This window comes from Mizuhopecten yessoensis, unplaced genomic scaffold (genome assembly GCF_002113885.1).
Source record: "Mizuhopecten yessoensis strain PY_sf001 unplaced genomic scaffold, ASM211388v2 scaffold3799, whole genome shotgun sequence".
Lineage (NCBI taxonomy): Eukaryota > Metazoa > Mollusca > Bivalvia > Pectinida > Pectinidae > Mizuhopecten > Mizuhopecten yessoensis.
Window position 1 is genome coordinate 232,385 of NW_018405225.1, and position 16,275 is coordinate 248,659.

General features: G+C 35.7%; 2 protein-coding genes across 2 annotated transcripts in view; one reads left to right on the plus strand and one right to left on the minus strand.

The window, feature by feature from the left end:
• The window catches only part of LOC110448030 (coiled-coil domain-containing protein 12-like), a 6,879-nt gene extending 908 nt beyond the window's left edge, over nucleotides 1–5,971 (plus strand). Inside the window, exons 2-5 of the mRNA XM_021494063.1 lie at nucleotides 974–1,050; nucleotides 1,744–1,805; nucleotides 2,522–2,633; nucleotides 3,853–5,971. Of these exons, the coding sequence (XP_021349738.1) occupies nucleotides 974–1,050; nucleotides 1,744–1,805; nucleotides 2,522–2,633; nucleotides 3,853–3,935 (334 nt within the window). The 3' untranslated portion in view covers nucleotides 3,936–5,971. The remainder of the gene's footprint in view (nucleotides 1–973; nucleotides 1,051–1,743; nucleotides 1,806–2,521; nucleotides 2,634–3,852) is intronic.
• Nucleotides 5,972–8,031: 2,060 nt separating this feature from the next.
• Nucleotides 8,032–13,857, minus strand: LOC110448022 (lambda-crystallin-like). The gene is made up of 6 exons (XM_021494053.1): nucleotides 13,776–13,857; nucleotides 12,812–13,046; nucleotides 12,375–12,539; nucleotides 11,539–11,733; nucleotides 10,661–10,766; nucleotides 8,032–8,356 (listed from the first exon to the last, which is right to left on the minus strand). Exons 1-6 carry the CDS (start codon nucleotides 13,853–13,855, stop codon nucleotides 8,145–8,147), a joined length of 993 nt encoding a protein of 330 aa, XP_021349728.1. The 5' UTR covers nucleotides 13,856–13,857; the 3' UTR covers nucleotides 8,032–8,144.
• Between the last annotated feature and the right edge of the window lie 2,418 nt (nucleotides 13,858–16,275).

Below are 16,275 nucleotides of genomic sequence, written 5' to 3' on the forward strand. Positions count from 1 at the left end.
CACCACCACCACCACCACCACCAAAATAGAGACCCCACCCCTTTAATTTTCATTTATACATCCCAATATAATATGTATCATATCTATCTTAGACAGGAAATGAATTATTGACATGAAGAAATGTTTTATTACTATAAAACACTAACACTGCAAATAATTTCACTTATTTTTTTTTATTTCTGTGACATTCCCTGACCTTCAGCCCTTCTGCATCCCAATTCCAAGGCCTTCTACATTCAAACAGGATGCTCCTTGTTGCCAAAGTGCCAGGATGAGATATTTCATCTGTGAAAATGAAGATCTTTTTTATAAAAGAACTAAACATGCAGATTGGAGCAAATCATTTTCACAAAAACCAAAGGCTGATAATTTAGGAATTGACCATCCCTATCAATAGTTGTATTGGTGGTGATTTATCTCCATACTATCAGTTGATAATTCTTAGTCAAAAGTCCCTAGACCATGCTACTTAACGACAGATTCCCTTGTTAACCTTACTAATTGGAAACGATGATATTTTTGATATGTTTTTCATCAATATATGATCTTCTCAACATCTCAGGAAAAGATTAGAAATAGGCTAGTAGATCATATCTTTATAGTCATATACGTAATCCTGTCAAAGAGTTAAGGTTGTAGGGTCAACACTATGGTTTCTTCAAAAGTGGGTGCTTGAGTCCTTGGCCCATCTTCTGGATTTTCAAGAGTGTGCAGGGGAAGCGAATGAGTTACATTAAGTATAAATCAAGACCAATCACCTTCGACCAAAGAGGTCTGGTTTAAACTTTGTAATTTATTAAAAGCATTGACAGGCTTTGCCACTTTTAGGGCATCCTCCTAAAGAAGACCTGGAAGAAAGCTAAATCAGTTGACACTAATGTTTTGTATTCTCCCAAAATATATTTCATATGAGATGATGCCTATCAGTAAATTTGATGTTGATAATTTGTATTACCCTATTTTCTATTTGCAGACCTGTTTTTAGGAGCTATAAACCCCAAGATGAAAGCTTAAAGGAGCAGGCAATACCAGTGGCTAAGCCAGCAGATGGTAATGATAGAAACTAATTCATTCCCCACCTCCACCTCATTCCTAAAAAGAAAAGAAAACAAAAAGGAAACAAAAGTAAAACCCAATTACATGTACTAGGTATACTTACTGATATAAAACTGTAAATTTGTCTAATTTAATTGATAACAGTAGTAAACCATTTAGGTGATTGTTATTGACTTAGCTAAGGGCAAAAAAATGTTTGTTTCCTGTTACAAATGAAAGAATCAGGAAAGTAGGTTGGTAACAGATTTTTTTTTATATTTTATAAGATTTATATAGGAGAGCTATCTAGACTTTAACAGTGCTTCCATGAAAATTGCCAAAAAATTCTAGAGGGGTAAAAAATTTAGGTGCAAAAATAGATATAGGTATGGTATCCGACGATGAGTAACCAGAAATAAACAGTGATTCTGATTAGCCTAAAGGGAATTATCTTTTTGAGAATATGCCCTTATCTATAGTCCTGAGTCAGTATAATTTGCGAAGACACTAGAAAATTGTGTTGTTAGTAGAGACAGTTAGAAAATAGAAATAGTGACCCTTGTCATTGATCCCAGTTATATAGTGAAGATTTTGCACAATATAAACACACAATTTCTCATGTGATTTTGAAGTAATTTATACCAAGCATTCAATAAACCTGTTATCTGACACTTATATGATACATTGTATTTTTCTTTCTTTCCCCAGTTACAGAGAAAATTAAATCTCAGTTAGAGGCATCAACAACTAAAGAAGTGGTGGAAGAGGTGGTAAGTATGTGATGTATATCGTTTAGTCGTCCCGCATCATTATAACAAACATCTAGCTGATGATCATTACCATCAATTAGTCTGACAGTCTGCTTTATTATCGACCAATCATTGATCAGGGAGATTTGACAAAAATTGAGGGTTTTATTCTTTATGCTGTTTTGAGTGAACATATTTCTCAATGAATTGTAAAATAATTGCTTTATATATCTTATAAATCAAAACACTTCTCATTCTTGTTAAATCAGGGTTAGACACTAACACAAGTCCTCTAGTCAGAGACCAGTAGATTTCAGCAAGGACTAGTGAATCACTTAAGTTTACTGGTGCTTCGAACTCGCAAAAATATTATGTAATCACAATTATTGATTGAAAGAAAGATTATAAAAGAAGTTTTTTTTTGAAACTTGCTTGAAATACAGATATATTACATGATATTTGTCAAAATATTCCTAAAACTTCAATATATATTTTTTGGCAGCAATAAATGTATGCCCGCCCGCCCCCCTACAGCCGAATACTTTTTTGATGGAGATGTTTCCTGAGAGAAAGTATATTGATGTAGGACTAGCAGATAATCTGTTCAATTATAGTGTCTAACCTGCAAACCCATATGTTTTGGAAAGCATTATGTGATTTCAAATGTTATTATTTATCGTTGATGATTCTGAACTCTTAGTTTACTACCAGGTTTTTATTATGCTGTTTGTTTTCAGGATATCATGAATTTGGCTCCAAGAAAACCAGACTGGGATTTGAAGCGTGATGTAGCTAAAAAATTGGAAAAGTTGGAAAAGAGAACTCAGAGAGCTATAGCAGAACTCATACGTAAGTATAGGATGTTTATGTTAAACTGAGAAAGGTTTGATGTAATATCTTAATTTATGCCTATCTATTAAGAGCATGTCTGCTACCTGCAGTAATAAAAATATTCATTACTTATAGTCCGAATTATTCTGACGTTTTATCAACTTTTTTCATATCGGTCTGTCGTCGATTAACGTCAGAACTCCGGCCCTATAATATGCGGGAAATATGCGCCCCGCGCCCGGAGCACACGTCAAACTGATATTTTAGAAACAAATCGTCACTTTCACACACATGTCGCACATGGATCGAAAGATCTATTCTTTATGCACTAGGTGGTATCAATAACATGTTTCAAAGATCATTACGAAAAGTATTTTCCAACGTTTTCTATACCAACCCATGTTTTTAATGGAAATTAGGCCATGAGCAATGTCACATGACTTGACGAGATCTCGCGTTACCGAAGGTATTTCCCAACGTTATGACTTAGGCTGGTGAGATTTTAGTCACGTGGCATTAGAAGGCGGGGCTATCAAAAAACTAGAGTAAAACAGAGTAAGTTTGAAAGAATATGTTTTAAGTGATTGTATTGGTTGTTTGAGGCATGTTATGTATGTTCAACTTGCGCATAAAGAATAGATCTTTCGATCCATGTGCGACATGTGTGTGAAAGTGACGATTTGTTTCTAAAATATCATTTTGAAGTGTGCTCCGGGCGCGGGTCGCATATTTCCCGCATATTATAGAGGGCCGGAGTTCTGACGTTAATCGACAACAGACCGATATGAAAAAGTCTATAAAACGTCAGAATAATTCGGACCATACTTAGAACAACAGGATTTAAATCCAATATTTTTACAAGTGCATCAATTGATTTTCATTTAATGGGTACGTACAAATATATATAATAGAGCCTTGTGCTTGCTGAAAAAGAGATATGTTAGATTTATTACATGGACAAAATTTTGTGACTAACATTTTGGACCAAAATCAAAAATGCTATTGTTAACTGTTTTTTCAAAATTTCAGATTTTTGTACATATTCTCAATTTACCGTAACTTAAAGTATTTGTATTTCTAGCATCCTTACCCATATACCTACTGTGTAATGTTTTAATCTGAATTTTTGTGGGAGCTATGAACACCTCAAAACCGTTGAAATTGAGGGCTCAACTATAACAGTACATTTAAACCTACAAAATCATGTTCTATGACAAAACTGATTGTTCTTCCTTAGGAGAAAGATTGAAGTCTAGTGGTGAAGATCTGGCCACAATGGTCAATGCAGCTATGACACAGAATGTCCAGGACGATGATTGATCGACGAGGTGAAACAAACAGCTGAAAGACTTTCTGACCAAATGCAGACTGGCAGGCCTAGGACTCTTAGGATTAACCAGCCCAAATCCAAGGGCCATAACTCATTCTGTGAAACATGAGAATATTATCTATAAAGCCCGGCAGAAGTAAACAAGGTCCATGAGTAGATATTTACGTCCACATAATTGCTATCTGCGACAGCTCGTGAAGACGTGTGAAATGTTGTTACATGTGTATTACTTGGTAACAGTCATATAATGTAAAATGGACCAAAGCACTGATTCAGCCTTCAGTGGTATTGTTTTACTTATAGGGTCAGATGGCACCGGAATTTTGAAGATCATGCATGTTTCATTTGATCAGTTTCGTTGCTAGATAAGAATTCATCTATACTATGTAATACTGTATGCTCCTTATTGTAAGGAAGACACCGAAAATACATTTGGTATAAAGACCATTCCCGTGAAATGTTAATGCAATGACCAGCATGTCTGCATCATCACTGATTCGTTATAACCGACAATATTCATACATAATCCATTGGTTACAGACATCAGTCACAATGTTATTTCGTTCAGCATAAATAATGTTTCAATGATAAATGCTCAGCACACATCACACAGTTGGGCATTAAAACTTTAATGGGTAACTCACTTTCTCAAAATATTTTTCAAGTAAGTAATCATATACATTTTTTCTTCATGAAACATATGTCTAGATATATCTTCATCACCCTACTTTATAATTTTATCTCTTTTGAATTATCGTTATGTATCAATTTAATTTTCTACATCTCATAAACGTGTTTTTGTAAATGTTAGGAATTTCTTTAACACTAGAGTTATTGGCTATTGGGCAAAATTACTAATACAGAGTAGTTGATTGAAGTAATGTAAGGTAAACAGGCATAAAGTTTAGTTTATAAAATCAAAGAATTTGTTGATAATAGATGCATATATTTATGGTTAAAACTTGCTGGTGTCAAGATTTTGTATGATCATCTGAAGATTAAAAAGACATCCAAACATTTAAATGAATTCAGAGGATTACAAAATAAACTAAAGCATTTTGATAATATAGAACCTATAATTTGGAACCTGGTATAAAATAGTACACATATTCCAGCCAACTCTATGAAGATCTCTGATTATGGTCAAAACCATGCATTGAATGTATGGGTATTAATTTTGATCATTTTCAATATATTTTGTTAACATTTTGATACTATAATTGTATATATACACTATGGGCATGTTGAGGATAGTGAGCTATTAGCCATCGCAAAAATGTTTGAAAAAATAGCCATCACAAAAATGTTTAAAAAAAACTCTTTTCAGAAAGTTAAAACATTGTTATGCTGTAACTAAGAGCTTGAGGCCGGATTAGGGCACAAATTAAAAGTTATCTCCCTTGAAACATTTATAAACACAATCCATACTAATCATAGACCTTTGTTGATATTCAATTTATTTAACCCACATATTGACAACCTGATTCAAATGTACATGTACATCTTTGTAATAGGACTCCTCAAGTTTTGAAAATGAAATTCAGGATTTGACCAAAAGTCCTTCAAAAAGAAAATTAGTGGTACACAATAATTGTAGATTTTTGATGAAAAACAAAATACGATGACTGCTTAAATAAGTATGTTTACTCTGTATGCTAGGGGGTAAAGTGCTGTGTATGATAAACAAGTGTACGAGGATATGTTTACTCTGTATGATAGGGGGTAGAGTGCTGTGTATGATAGACAAGTGTACGAGGATATGATATGAAAATAAGAGAGTTTATCATTGATGATTGAGCTGAATTGAGTTTGTGTGGAATGTTAAGTTATATATATGTGTGGAAAATGAATTTTGATATTGAGTGTGTGGCAGTGTTTAAATTGTTATAAGCAGGAAGTGTTTAAGGTAGAAGTTTTATAGAAGGAAGCTTAAGCAATTTGCAAAAATGTGTACATTAGTTAAAGGAATGGTGTATGGGAAGTTGGACTGTATTTTGTGTATAATAAAAATGTATTATATATTTCCTTTTCCTGTTTGCCTTTGTTCTAGTCAGAGAGATGAATCTGGTATGGATAAATATGTATATGTAGGCTAAGCATTAAACACTGTATCATATGAAGAATGTAATAGAACTGGTTTGTGGGGAAGTGCTAAACTGGGATAAGTATATAATTAATTTTCACATGTGTTAGACCTTAGAGCTAGAGAAGAAGTCGAAATTATCTCCGCCAATCAGACGTCAGGCCGACCATTTGGATTTCTTGTTAAGATGAAAAGGAATAACACTTGCTTTTGGTCGGGACATCTTTTGGAAAATTTGTACTGAGTTTAGTATCAATCGCTGCAGCTGTTCTTGATAAAATTTGTCAATCAGAAGGCAGTGATATACCAAATCAGAGGCCAGGTACATTTTGTACATCTGTAAGCTTTATTGGACTTTTGGATCAGCGCAGAAAGCAACGGCACTTGGTCGTGGAATACTAGGAACTTTGGTAAAGTCGGTGTCTGTACTTCGTTCAAGTCGGAAATGTTCAAATGTTATCGTGATACAATCATGTGAGCTGATATGAATTGCCAACATTTAGTTTTTAGCTCACCTGCCCAAAGGGCAAGTGAGCTTATGCCGTACCGCGGCGTCCGGCGTCAACTTTTCCCCTTAAAAGCCTTTATCTCCTGAACGACTGATTGGATTTTAACTTAATTTGATATGAAGCATCCTTGGGACCAGGGGCTCAATGGATTTATCAAATATTTAGTTAGGGGTCAAAAAGGGGAAAATTAAGAGAAAAAAAAAAATCTTCTCAATTTCCAGAAATGCTAAAACCAAATACTACTCATAGTTGTAAAGGCCTTTGTTTATGAAAATTGTGATTTTCATGTCTCTTAGGGGGGGGNCTTTAGTTATAAAAATGCTAGGATCAAATACAACCCATACAATGTAGCTGTAAAGGCATTTGGGTGGTTTATACAATTTGTGATTTTCATGTCTCCCAGGGCCCCATTTGCCCCAGAGGAGGGGGTAAAATTTAGTATAGTTTATATAGGAAATAGACATGACGGGCCATATCTTTGAAAATAATTTGTTCATATTTAAGAGAAATACTCATTAGGGGAGGAGGGTCTGCTGGTATAAATCGTGTGAGCCTGCCCCCCTAGGGGGCTGAGTTAGGGGCCGAAAAGGGGGGGGGGGAATTAGGGAAATTTCAAAAATCTTCTCTAGTTCTAGAAATGCTAGAATCAAATACTACTCATAGCTGTAAAGGCCTTTGGGTGGTTTATAAAATTTGTGATTTTCATGTCTCTCAGGGCCCCCGTTTGCCCCTGGTGAGGGGGCGAACTTAAGTATAGGTTATATAGGAAATATACATAATAGGCCATAGGCCATATCTTCCAATGTTTTGAATGGAGTTTGCTCATATTTGACATAAATACTTGTAGTCGAGGAAGGTCTGCTGGTATAATTTTTGTGACCCTGACCCCCTAGGGGGCTGGGTTTGGGGTGAAAAAGGAGGCGAATTTCAAAAATACTCTTCAGCATTCCAGAAATGCTAGTATCAAATACTACTCATAATTGTAAAGGCCTTAGAGTGGTTTATATACTTTGTGATTTTCATGTGCCCCATGTCCCTCGTTTGCCTTTGGGGAGGAGGTAAAGTTTGGTATTAAAAGCCATCACATACTTTTTATCTCCAACCCAACTAATGTGCTAGTAATAGTCACAACCTTAATTATTTATGAATTATAACGTCTCCATAGTAACGCTTCCAAGTTCTTACCCTGCATGTCTGAAGTGGTTACAAATTGGCATTACAGAGAAAATGTAAATATTGTGCCATGATTGCTTAAATAACCAGGTGAGCGATACAGGCCCCCTGGGCCTCTTGTTTAAGTGGGTAGGTATTTCTAATTTTGCCTTTGAATCATATATATCTTCACTAGGAAAATAATATCTGAATACGGAAACTTTAATATGTGCAATTCTGATAGGCCTATATTATCAAATGGCAATCAAACGTTTGTTCCTGAATTGGCCATGAAATAGGTTCACCTTTCCATAATCGTCTTCAAAATGAAAATGCATTGTGAAACGCACCATATTTTGTAAGTTATGGTAGAAAATTAACAATAAAATCCGTGATTTTATTATACTAGAAATATATAATGAATTGAACTGGCATTCATTAAATCAATGTAAGATTCATTTTTTGGTTTTATTTATAAACTTGTCGAGCTCAGCCAGTCGCTTGTCTCTCCAGTCTCGTTTTTCCTGTATCTGATCTAGCGGTATCCGTTTGCCAATGTCCGCCTCAATGATTTCTAGAGGTGCCCCCTCTAGCTTCACTGGAGGGCCGAAATCCTGCTGGAGTTCATATATATTATCTCCGTATCGCTCGCAGAAATCCTTCATGCCTGATGTTGTTATGAAAAAAGAGAAATATGCTATATACTTTGATGGTGAAATACAGTGACTGGCAAACGGTATACATCCCTAGGCCTATAGGTTTGTTAAGGCAATATAAGTCACATAGGTTAGTAATAACATCATGTCGTTGTATCATCCTTCGGGTTACCGTCATTGTTTGCATATTAGTATCAGCAGTACTGTTTATTCTTTTTATCACATACCTGTTGAATCTTGTTATAGTAATACAAGCAATTTTCAGACCATGAAATCCAACGTTCTGTATTGCACATGTGCAATACGGAATGTTGTATTTACCTACTAGCCGGAACTACATTTTATGGGAAGCCCCTTGTCATGGCGAACTGAAAAGTTCCCGGTATTTGCAAAAAATGTCAACGTTTATAAAATCTTTGTATCGATCTCTACCAAATACGGAAGGTATATGATAAAAGCAAGACCACACACTTGTGTTTTTCTAACGAATCAGAAAGCACTCATTTATTGCGCGGACGTATATATTCACTCGTTGCGCTCCACGCTCTCGTGAATATATTCGTCCGCGCAAGTAATATATACAGCTGTGTTACTATGCTATCAATTACTCGCTGTATTGATCGTTTATTCTATGTAATGATGTGTTTTTTTTGTATTGTACAAATAACTTCATACATACGTGTATATATAAGTGAACGATGTCCTCTGAGCTGGACCTACGCTGTTGACTAATTATCTTGTAAACGTTTTGATTTAACACAACCGATTCCAAAACTATAACCTAGACTAATGCGTTTAGCATCACTTCACACCGACGATAGCAATAAAACACGATAATATTGTCCACATACATTTTTCGTCGAGAACCCTTTTTGCTAAATGATATTAGACTGAAACAGACATTGCATCCTAAAAGGCATCCTCGATATCCAGGGGATACGCTCGGCGAAAGTGAACGTAACACCTTGATATCGAGGATGCCCAATAGACTAACTGTACATACACCACACAGCCAGTCTGATTTTGGATTCGTATCTACAATTTATGCAATGACTAAAGTGGAAAGGGAGATAAGATATTTGCCCGACCATTGTAATTTTATATTCACGTACAATGGACTTTTGTTCAGCTTCGCTTGTTTGCAGTTACACTTTAATAAAAACATTACAAAAATGGTCACCTCGATTTCGAACTCTTGAGAAACGTGGCGACTTCAGTTTCATGATTATTCATTTCCCTTTTCTCATAAGTAACATAGCAGCCTCCTTTAATGGAGTTCACTACATGGCATTGCCGATATGCTACTTCAGAGCCTGTAATTAATGTTGTCTGGGCAGATGTAGTCTGTCTACGAATTCGGAGAAACCATGCCAATTACCAAGCAGTTTCTACACAAGACGCAATCTACGTTAAGGAGATTTAACATTGTGATCATGATACGATTTTCCAGATGAATAGACTTTCAGTATCATCGCTTTCAATCTGACTAAAATCATATGTTACATGGCTTCGTTAACTTCGTACTACACGCCTGAACATCTGAGTGTGCCGCGGTCAGGGTCACGTTCAGGTGACCTTTATATTTATAAATACTCAATAAATTTTGACCAATCAGAGACCCTCTTTCGAAAGGGCGCTCGGAGTTGTAACAAATATGGAGGACATTGATGAGAATGATGCGAAATTCTGAAGTTATTTGAGATTGATCGTCTGAAACCCTGACAGAAAAAGATATTCGAAGCTTTATTATTGAAGAAAGGCTGTATGGCGTTGTTGCCTACGCAATTATCCAATGGGTACGTTTTCCATGGCGTCGTAGAAACGTCAGTTCCCGCCGCCATATTTGTTTTGGAAAACTAATCTGTTCGATACCCCTCGCTATTTATCTATCAACCATGATATTCCGATTCGCTGGCAAACTTTTGCCAATGCGCCTCTGATTGGTTCATCTAAAGGTCACTTGAACGTGACCCTGACCGCGGCACATTCAGATGTTCAGGCGGAGCCATGTAACAGATGATTTTGATCAGATTGCATCGCTTTATTTGAACATGTCGAAACGTATTTTGCGTTGACCTGCGACATGATGCTTCGCCATATAAATAAATAAATATGTTTCATGTCTAGATTCGAAGAAAGTATCAACCATTTCTGTAGTAACATTGCAAGCAGCATGCTTAAATAATAACGTGTATAAATCAATGCACTTACGTACATACACGTATCATGGGACAGTTAAGAACACTCATCACGATTGCTATAACATGTTAGTACCGATATACAGCATAGAGTGATTTGTATTTGACAGTTCTTACCGTTAGCGTTGAGGTAGGACGCTTCCAGGGCCCCAAGGAAGGCGTACCGCCTCCCCAGCCCGTCGGGCATCAACTTGTCGATATCACCAGGGGTCACTACCCCGTCCTGTAGAACAGAAAAGACATGGCTGAATTAACAAGGGTTTAAGACTGTACTGTAGATTCTATGAAGGTTGTTTATTCAAGAGGTTTATTTACAAATGTTGTTCCGTTATCTTTGTTTTGCATCAGCATATCGATGTTCATGAAAAATGAAAACATGGGCTATTTTTTGTAGCTATCGCCGATTTAATTTCGTGTCGAAAATATGCGTACTGCGTGCGTTTTGATTGATGTCAAAATGAATTTCATGACTTAATTCGATGATCATTTTTACAACTAAGGCTTAGATCCAGTACAGAGTCAATATTTGTTGTTACAAAGCATCTAAAGCACGGCTCATTGACGTCATTATTGCTATGTTAACTTTTTACTTTACTGGATAACTGTCAGTTGACGTCCTTGTACTATGTAAATGGCGTCCGTCGATCGCGTGACAGCTGGTATAAATATAATAAACTTGAAGTACAAAATTTGTGACTTGCCAATTAACACATTACTGTAATAAAAATGATTTAAAACTGAATGATTAAAAGACACCTGGGGAAAGTTGAGTACATGGAAGTGAACCAATGTTTGTTTAAAGTTGACTTTAATGAAATTCAGTTAGGGGAGATTATATAAAATATATAAATAAATACAATTCATGTCGGATAAACAATTATTATGAATTATTTCTAGTTAATCTGCATAAACGGCGATATTTTAAAAGCCGCTCAATAAATTAAGCTTTTTTGAATTGATACACGAATTGGCGCACAATGATAGGTGATGCGTACCCTGACGAGTTTAAAGCATTCTGCCGTAATTGCGTGTTGGACCCTGCAGATAAGGAACCCCTTAGTTTCCTTTTTGAGGACCGCAGGAGTCATCCCTACGTTCGTGAGGATCTGACAGACCCGTTCAGTGATGTCCTTGTCTGTCCAGGGCGCAGGCACTACCTCCACGAACGGTAGGAAGTACGGCGGGTTCAGCTGTTTGTTAGAGAAACAAGTGTAAAGATAAAGTCGTGACGTGTGTACAACGTTTTAACCGTGTTGTTTTAGTTCTATGAATAGACGTTAAACTTCCATGCTACGTGTAGTTTACATCCTATATAGGGGGTTACTGTAAAGGATACGTTACATTTGTGCTATAATCCATGCGCAACTGTGCAACATGTGCACATTGAACTACTTCTAAAGACAGACTTTGATAGTTTCTTCCAAAGGAAATGCATGTTTTAAAAAGGTAACACACATGTATGTATCAGTTACTAACGAAATATTATACAACACTAAAATCTTAATTATGATTTAAGTAGAAGGCATAAGAACAGCTACTGGTGAAAAATACAAACCAAAGTGAAATAAACCGATATAATCAGAGTTAGTCAAGATAGATTCATACACGTTTAAATATGTAGATGAGTACAAACGTGAAAGTATTTCACATACATGGGATGTAAAAGTGGTGTTTACGGTAGGACTTGAAATTATGCACACAAATGTAATATCTAGTGTATTATATAGGGGGTCAATATGATTTTTAGTGTATATTTCTGCGCGGATTTTATAAACGCAACAATTTCAACCTTACAACACGTGACAGCACTGTACTCGGATGTTTATCATACCGGATGGGTCACTATGATCTGTCGTTTATGTTGCATTCCCTCTGAGAGTACGGACGGGAAAATGGAGGAGCTGGAACTTGCCATGATGACGTCATCGTCTTTGACATATAAATCTATTTGGCTTAGCACACTTCTCTTGATGTGCAGTCTTTCCGGGACACATTCCTGTAAAATAGATGGTTTCCGAACACTAGACCTTAACTCCAGATGATTTGACTGCAATATTGATAAAGCTTCGTCCTTTCTTACGTAATATTTTTGTAGCCTGTTTTCATTTTCCAAATATCAGTTTTACATATTTTGTGCAAGCATTTCAGGTTAGCTGAGCCTTACTCAATATAGCTCAGACAGATAAACATAGAAGTCGGACGGTTATCATGTTGGTAGTAGGAAATATATCAGAACATTATTAAGAAACAAAAAGAAAGAAAACGTACCATAACAAAGGTTGCGTCCGATACACAATCTTTGACGGTGGAGCACCCTCTGATCCTTGCGATCTGATCTGCTGCTGAATCAGAGCCTTTCAGAATTCCATCCTTTTCATATTGCTCCAAAGTTTCTTTTACTGCCACCAATGCACTTTGTATTTGATTTTCGTCACTGTCGAAAATATTTACGTTGCATCCACCTGAAGCGAATACCATTGTCCAGTTCCGCCCAATGATCCCACTTGAAGGAAAACATACTACATTGTATGTCGTGACAACAATTGAAAGTGTCTCAGAAAAATATTTGAACTATGGCATCATTAGTAATTAGAAACGAACAGTTAAATGTTACTGTCAATCAAATTCACATTAAACGCCATAGTTTGAGCACACCACCGCAATGCTCGTCAAACATCAGAGGTTTTTGTTAACCATCTTGATTTATTGTTTCTCGTGAACGCTCTTTCTCTTACCTTTTATAGACAATAAACAGTTTAATTTGTTCTTGGTTTAACCATTGATCGTTTAATTATCGCTATTTATGAAACTTGTATCAAAGAATTTACATTTAACGAATAGTAATACAGGTATCCTCGACACTGCAGGGGTTACGCTCACTTAGGCTCAGTGTGCACCACCTTGTGGATGAGACGAGGAGACTAGTTTGATCCTTTGACGTACTTCAACAGAATATGTCGTAAGGTGCAAGGTGGTGCATACTGAGCAGTCAACTTTGCTATGACATATTCCAGGGGTGCAGAGAGCGAAAGTGAACTTAACCCCTGGAGTATTACGGATGGTAATACAGGTAGCCGGTGTTTGTTTTGTCATAATGATCAAGTAAAAAATGAATTGAATTCATGTACATATTTACATATTTACAGAATAAGTCTTAACGTTCCTTTCTTTAAATATCTATAACAAAAAACCCTAATGCGTTTTTTTTTGGATAAAACAGAACACTACGTACCTGCCAATAATGGCGATGTTGTGGTCATGTTTGGCCGCCATTTTGCTGGTGGGTAAAGATAAGGCCTTGATGTAGGCCATGGCCATCTTGTTATCTTACGCTGAGAACTTTTCTTAAGGAAACGTTTACGAAGGCTGATTACAATCTCAGTACATGTACCTCAGCTTTGTAGCTTTGATCAAGATACTGAAAAGCACTTATTAAAATTGCAGTTTTTACTGCTAACTTAGCAAGCAACATACTATGTCCGTATACCTTATCATTATACTGAATATTATCTAAGTTTCTGGTGTTAGCATAATTATATTACATCTTTATCAATTAATTACTTTCTAGGCTGATGGTGTTACCTTCCTGTAATTTTTATCAATTTACAGTATAATCGGCAGGGATGTTGTGAAGGTGCACTTTATCATAATGTACCAATTCCTTATTGAGGATGTGGTGTCATTTGTCTTATATTAAATCATTTTATCCTGCTTCCGTACTGGCAATGGAATGTCATTGTAATATACATATGCTTTATTATCATATACTCAGATCGTTACTAATGGTTGAACGTCATTTTCCATAGATATACTGATCGTTATATAATGATTAACAACCGGGGAATGGGTGTTAGTATCCTCATACTTAATAACTCTATACAAATGTCTTACTATGGACCAGAGAAAATTTGTTCACTTTGTCTTAGTTTGGGTGTGGTGGACTGACCAACAGATACGGAACCTACGCGGTAACCTGGTTTTCCGTCGGGGTTTTGTAGGAGTTTGTGATGCCTAACCTTTTGTTTGGCGGGTCTACGATTGACTTTGTGAAGTCATCGTGTGAATTCAAGAACTTCGTTCCGTTACGGAGTGTTGTTGTTGCTGTTGTGCTTTTTTGCTCAGTTTCGTTCTGCAAACAAAGTTTGCTCGCAATAAGCAATTTGATTGTGAAGCTGAAAACCTTCATTGAACAAACATGTAGCAGTGGAGAGGGAGAAATTGATAAGCGAGAGATAGTACACAGCACATTAAAGAGTGAATTATAAAAGGAAAATAGCACATTGCAGTGTTATAGTGAGAGAAAAATACATGAAGTACGCAAACATTTGAAGAACGATTGATGAAAGAGAAACAAAACTCACTACACAGAAGTATTATGATGAGGAGAATATAACACACATCTCATTAAAAAGAATGGTGTGATTAATTAGTTGTGGAGTGCACGTGAGGATAAAACTATCGATCAACAACACGTCCTCTGGATTATGAAGGCTTGATTTTTACTACTTTGTTCAAGTAACATAAAACCAAGTCGTTATTCAATTTTAACAGTTTATTACCTCTAACCAAGGTTCGTTGTTGTATAAACACACTCTAGTCCAATGTCAAATCACTTGTTAGATGTGCGTTTGCATATTAAATTTTATTGTTGATACAGAGACGAATTGTGTTTTAACATATATCAGCTATATACTTCTGATACATGTCTTGCGTATGGTTTTGTTAGACGTAGCATACATCTATTACCAATACATAAAATATATATATATAAACATTCTAAGGAAAGAGTACATGTATCTAGTCAAATAAAGCAATACAATTAGCACTTTAAGTATTTTGATTAGGTCCTGATCTGTAGATGAATTGAACATAAATCATAGGTTGCAATACATTTTACAGAACAGTATTCGTTCAAAATGTGAGCATTGATCAAAATAAGCCAAAATAGAAATCCAAGGGGTCAATATTAGATCAGAAACAGAAAACGGACAATGCAAAAATAAAACTCTATTGAATATTTAATTAGAATTAAAAAAAAGTTTATTCGTCAGATAAATTTAACGACCTAACTTTAAAAGAACAAATTTCACATGTTCATTCAGGTTTTCATACCATATAATAGGGAAAATACAAGTCCTGATTGGATCGTACACTAGAAATTCAAACAACCTCCCGAAACGTGTTAAAAGAAATTTGTAAGATAAGATATGTTTGTACTACTATTAAATAGTATTACATATTTAAATTCCCTTGACTAGTAACAAAATTTAAACATTTCATAACAAAAAGCCCACCTATATATTTTGTTTCTCATGCATAGTTGATACAATGGCTAAGTCCGATGGTCCGATGTTAGTACATTGTTACCACAACTGTAAAATCCCTTTGGAATAATAAATGGAATAAGGATTACACATGTGTTCGAGGTCGAGCTGTCTCTTTGATATATCATCTACGTATCCCGAATAACTTACTGTTGCACATTTGTTAGTTAATGTGTGATCAATTCATAAGCATGCACAAATCGTCATTCCAAAATATTGTAGAACAGTTTCGTAGTATGGAACAAAAGTTCGTAGTAAAAACAAAACGAGTATCACAGGGCGTCACTCTGTGTCAAGATTGCTACATGAAATACGTATACATAATCATCGTATTAATATTAGTAGAACCTGCATACTAATTATCGTGATAATCGATTATTCGCAACAATAATCTACCAATAGTTTAAA

Bases quoted from the DNA above. Each gene is read 5' to 3' on its own strand.
- LOC110448022 (XM_021494053.1), bottom strand. From the start codon at position 13,855: ATGGCCTACATCAAGGCCTTATCTTTACCCACCAGCAAAATGGCGGCC. The intron at 13,047-13,775 runs GTACGTAGTGTT...TTTTCCTTCAAG, and splicing joins AACATCGCCATTATTGGCAG to TGGGATCATTGGGCGGAACT. The intron at 10,767-11,538 runs GTACGCATCACC...TCTGTTCTACAG, and splicing joins AATGCTTTAAACTCGTCAGG to GACGGGGTAGTGACCCCTGG.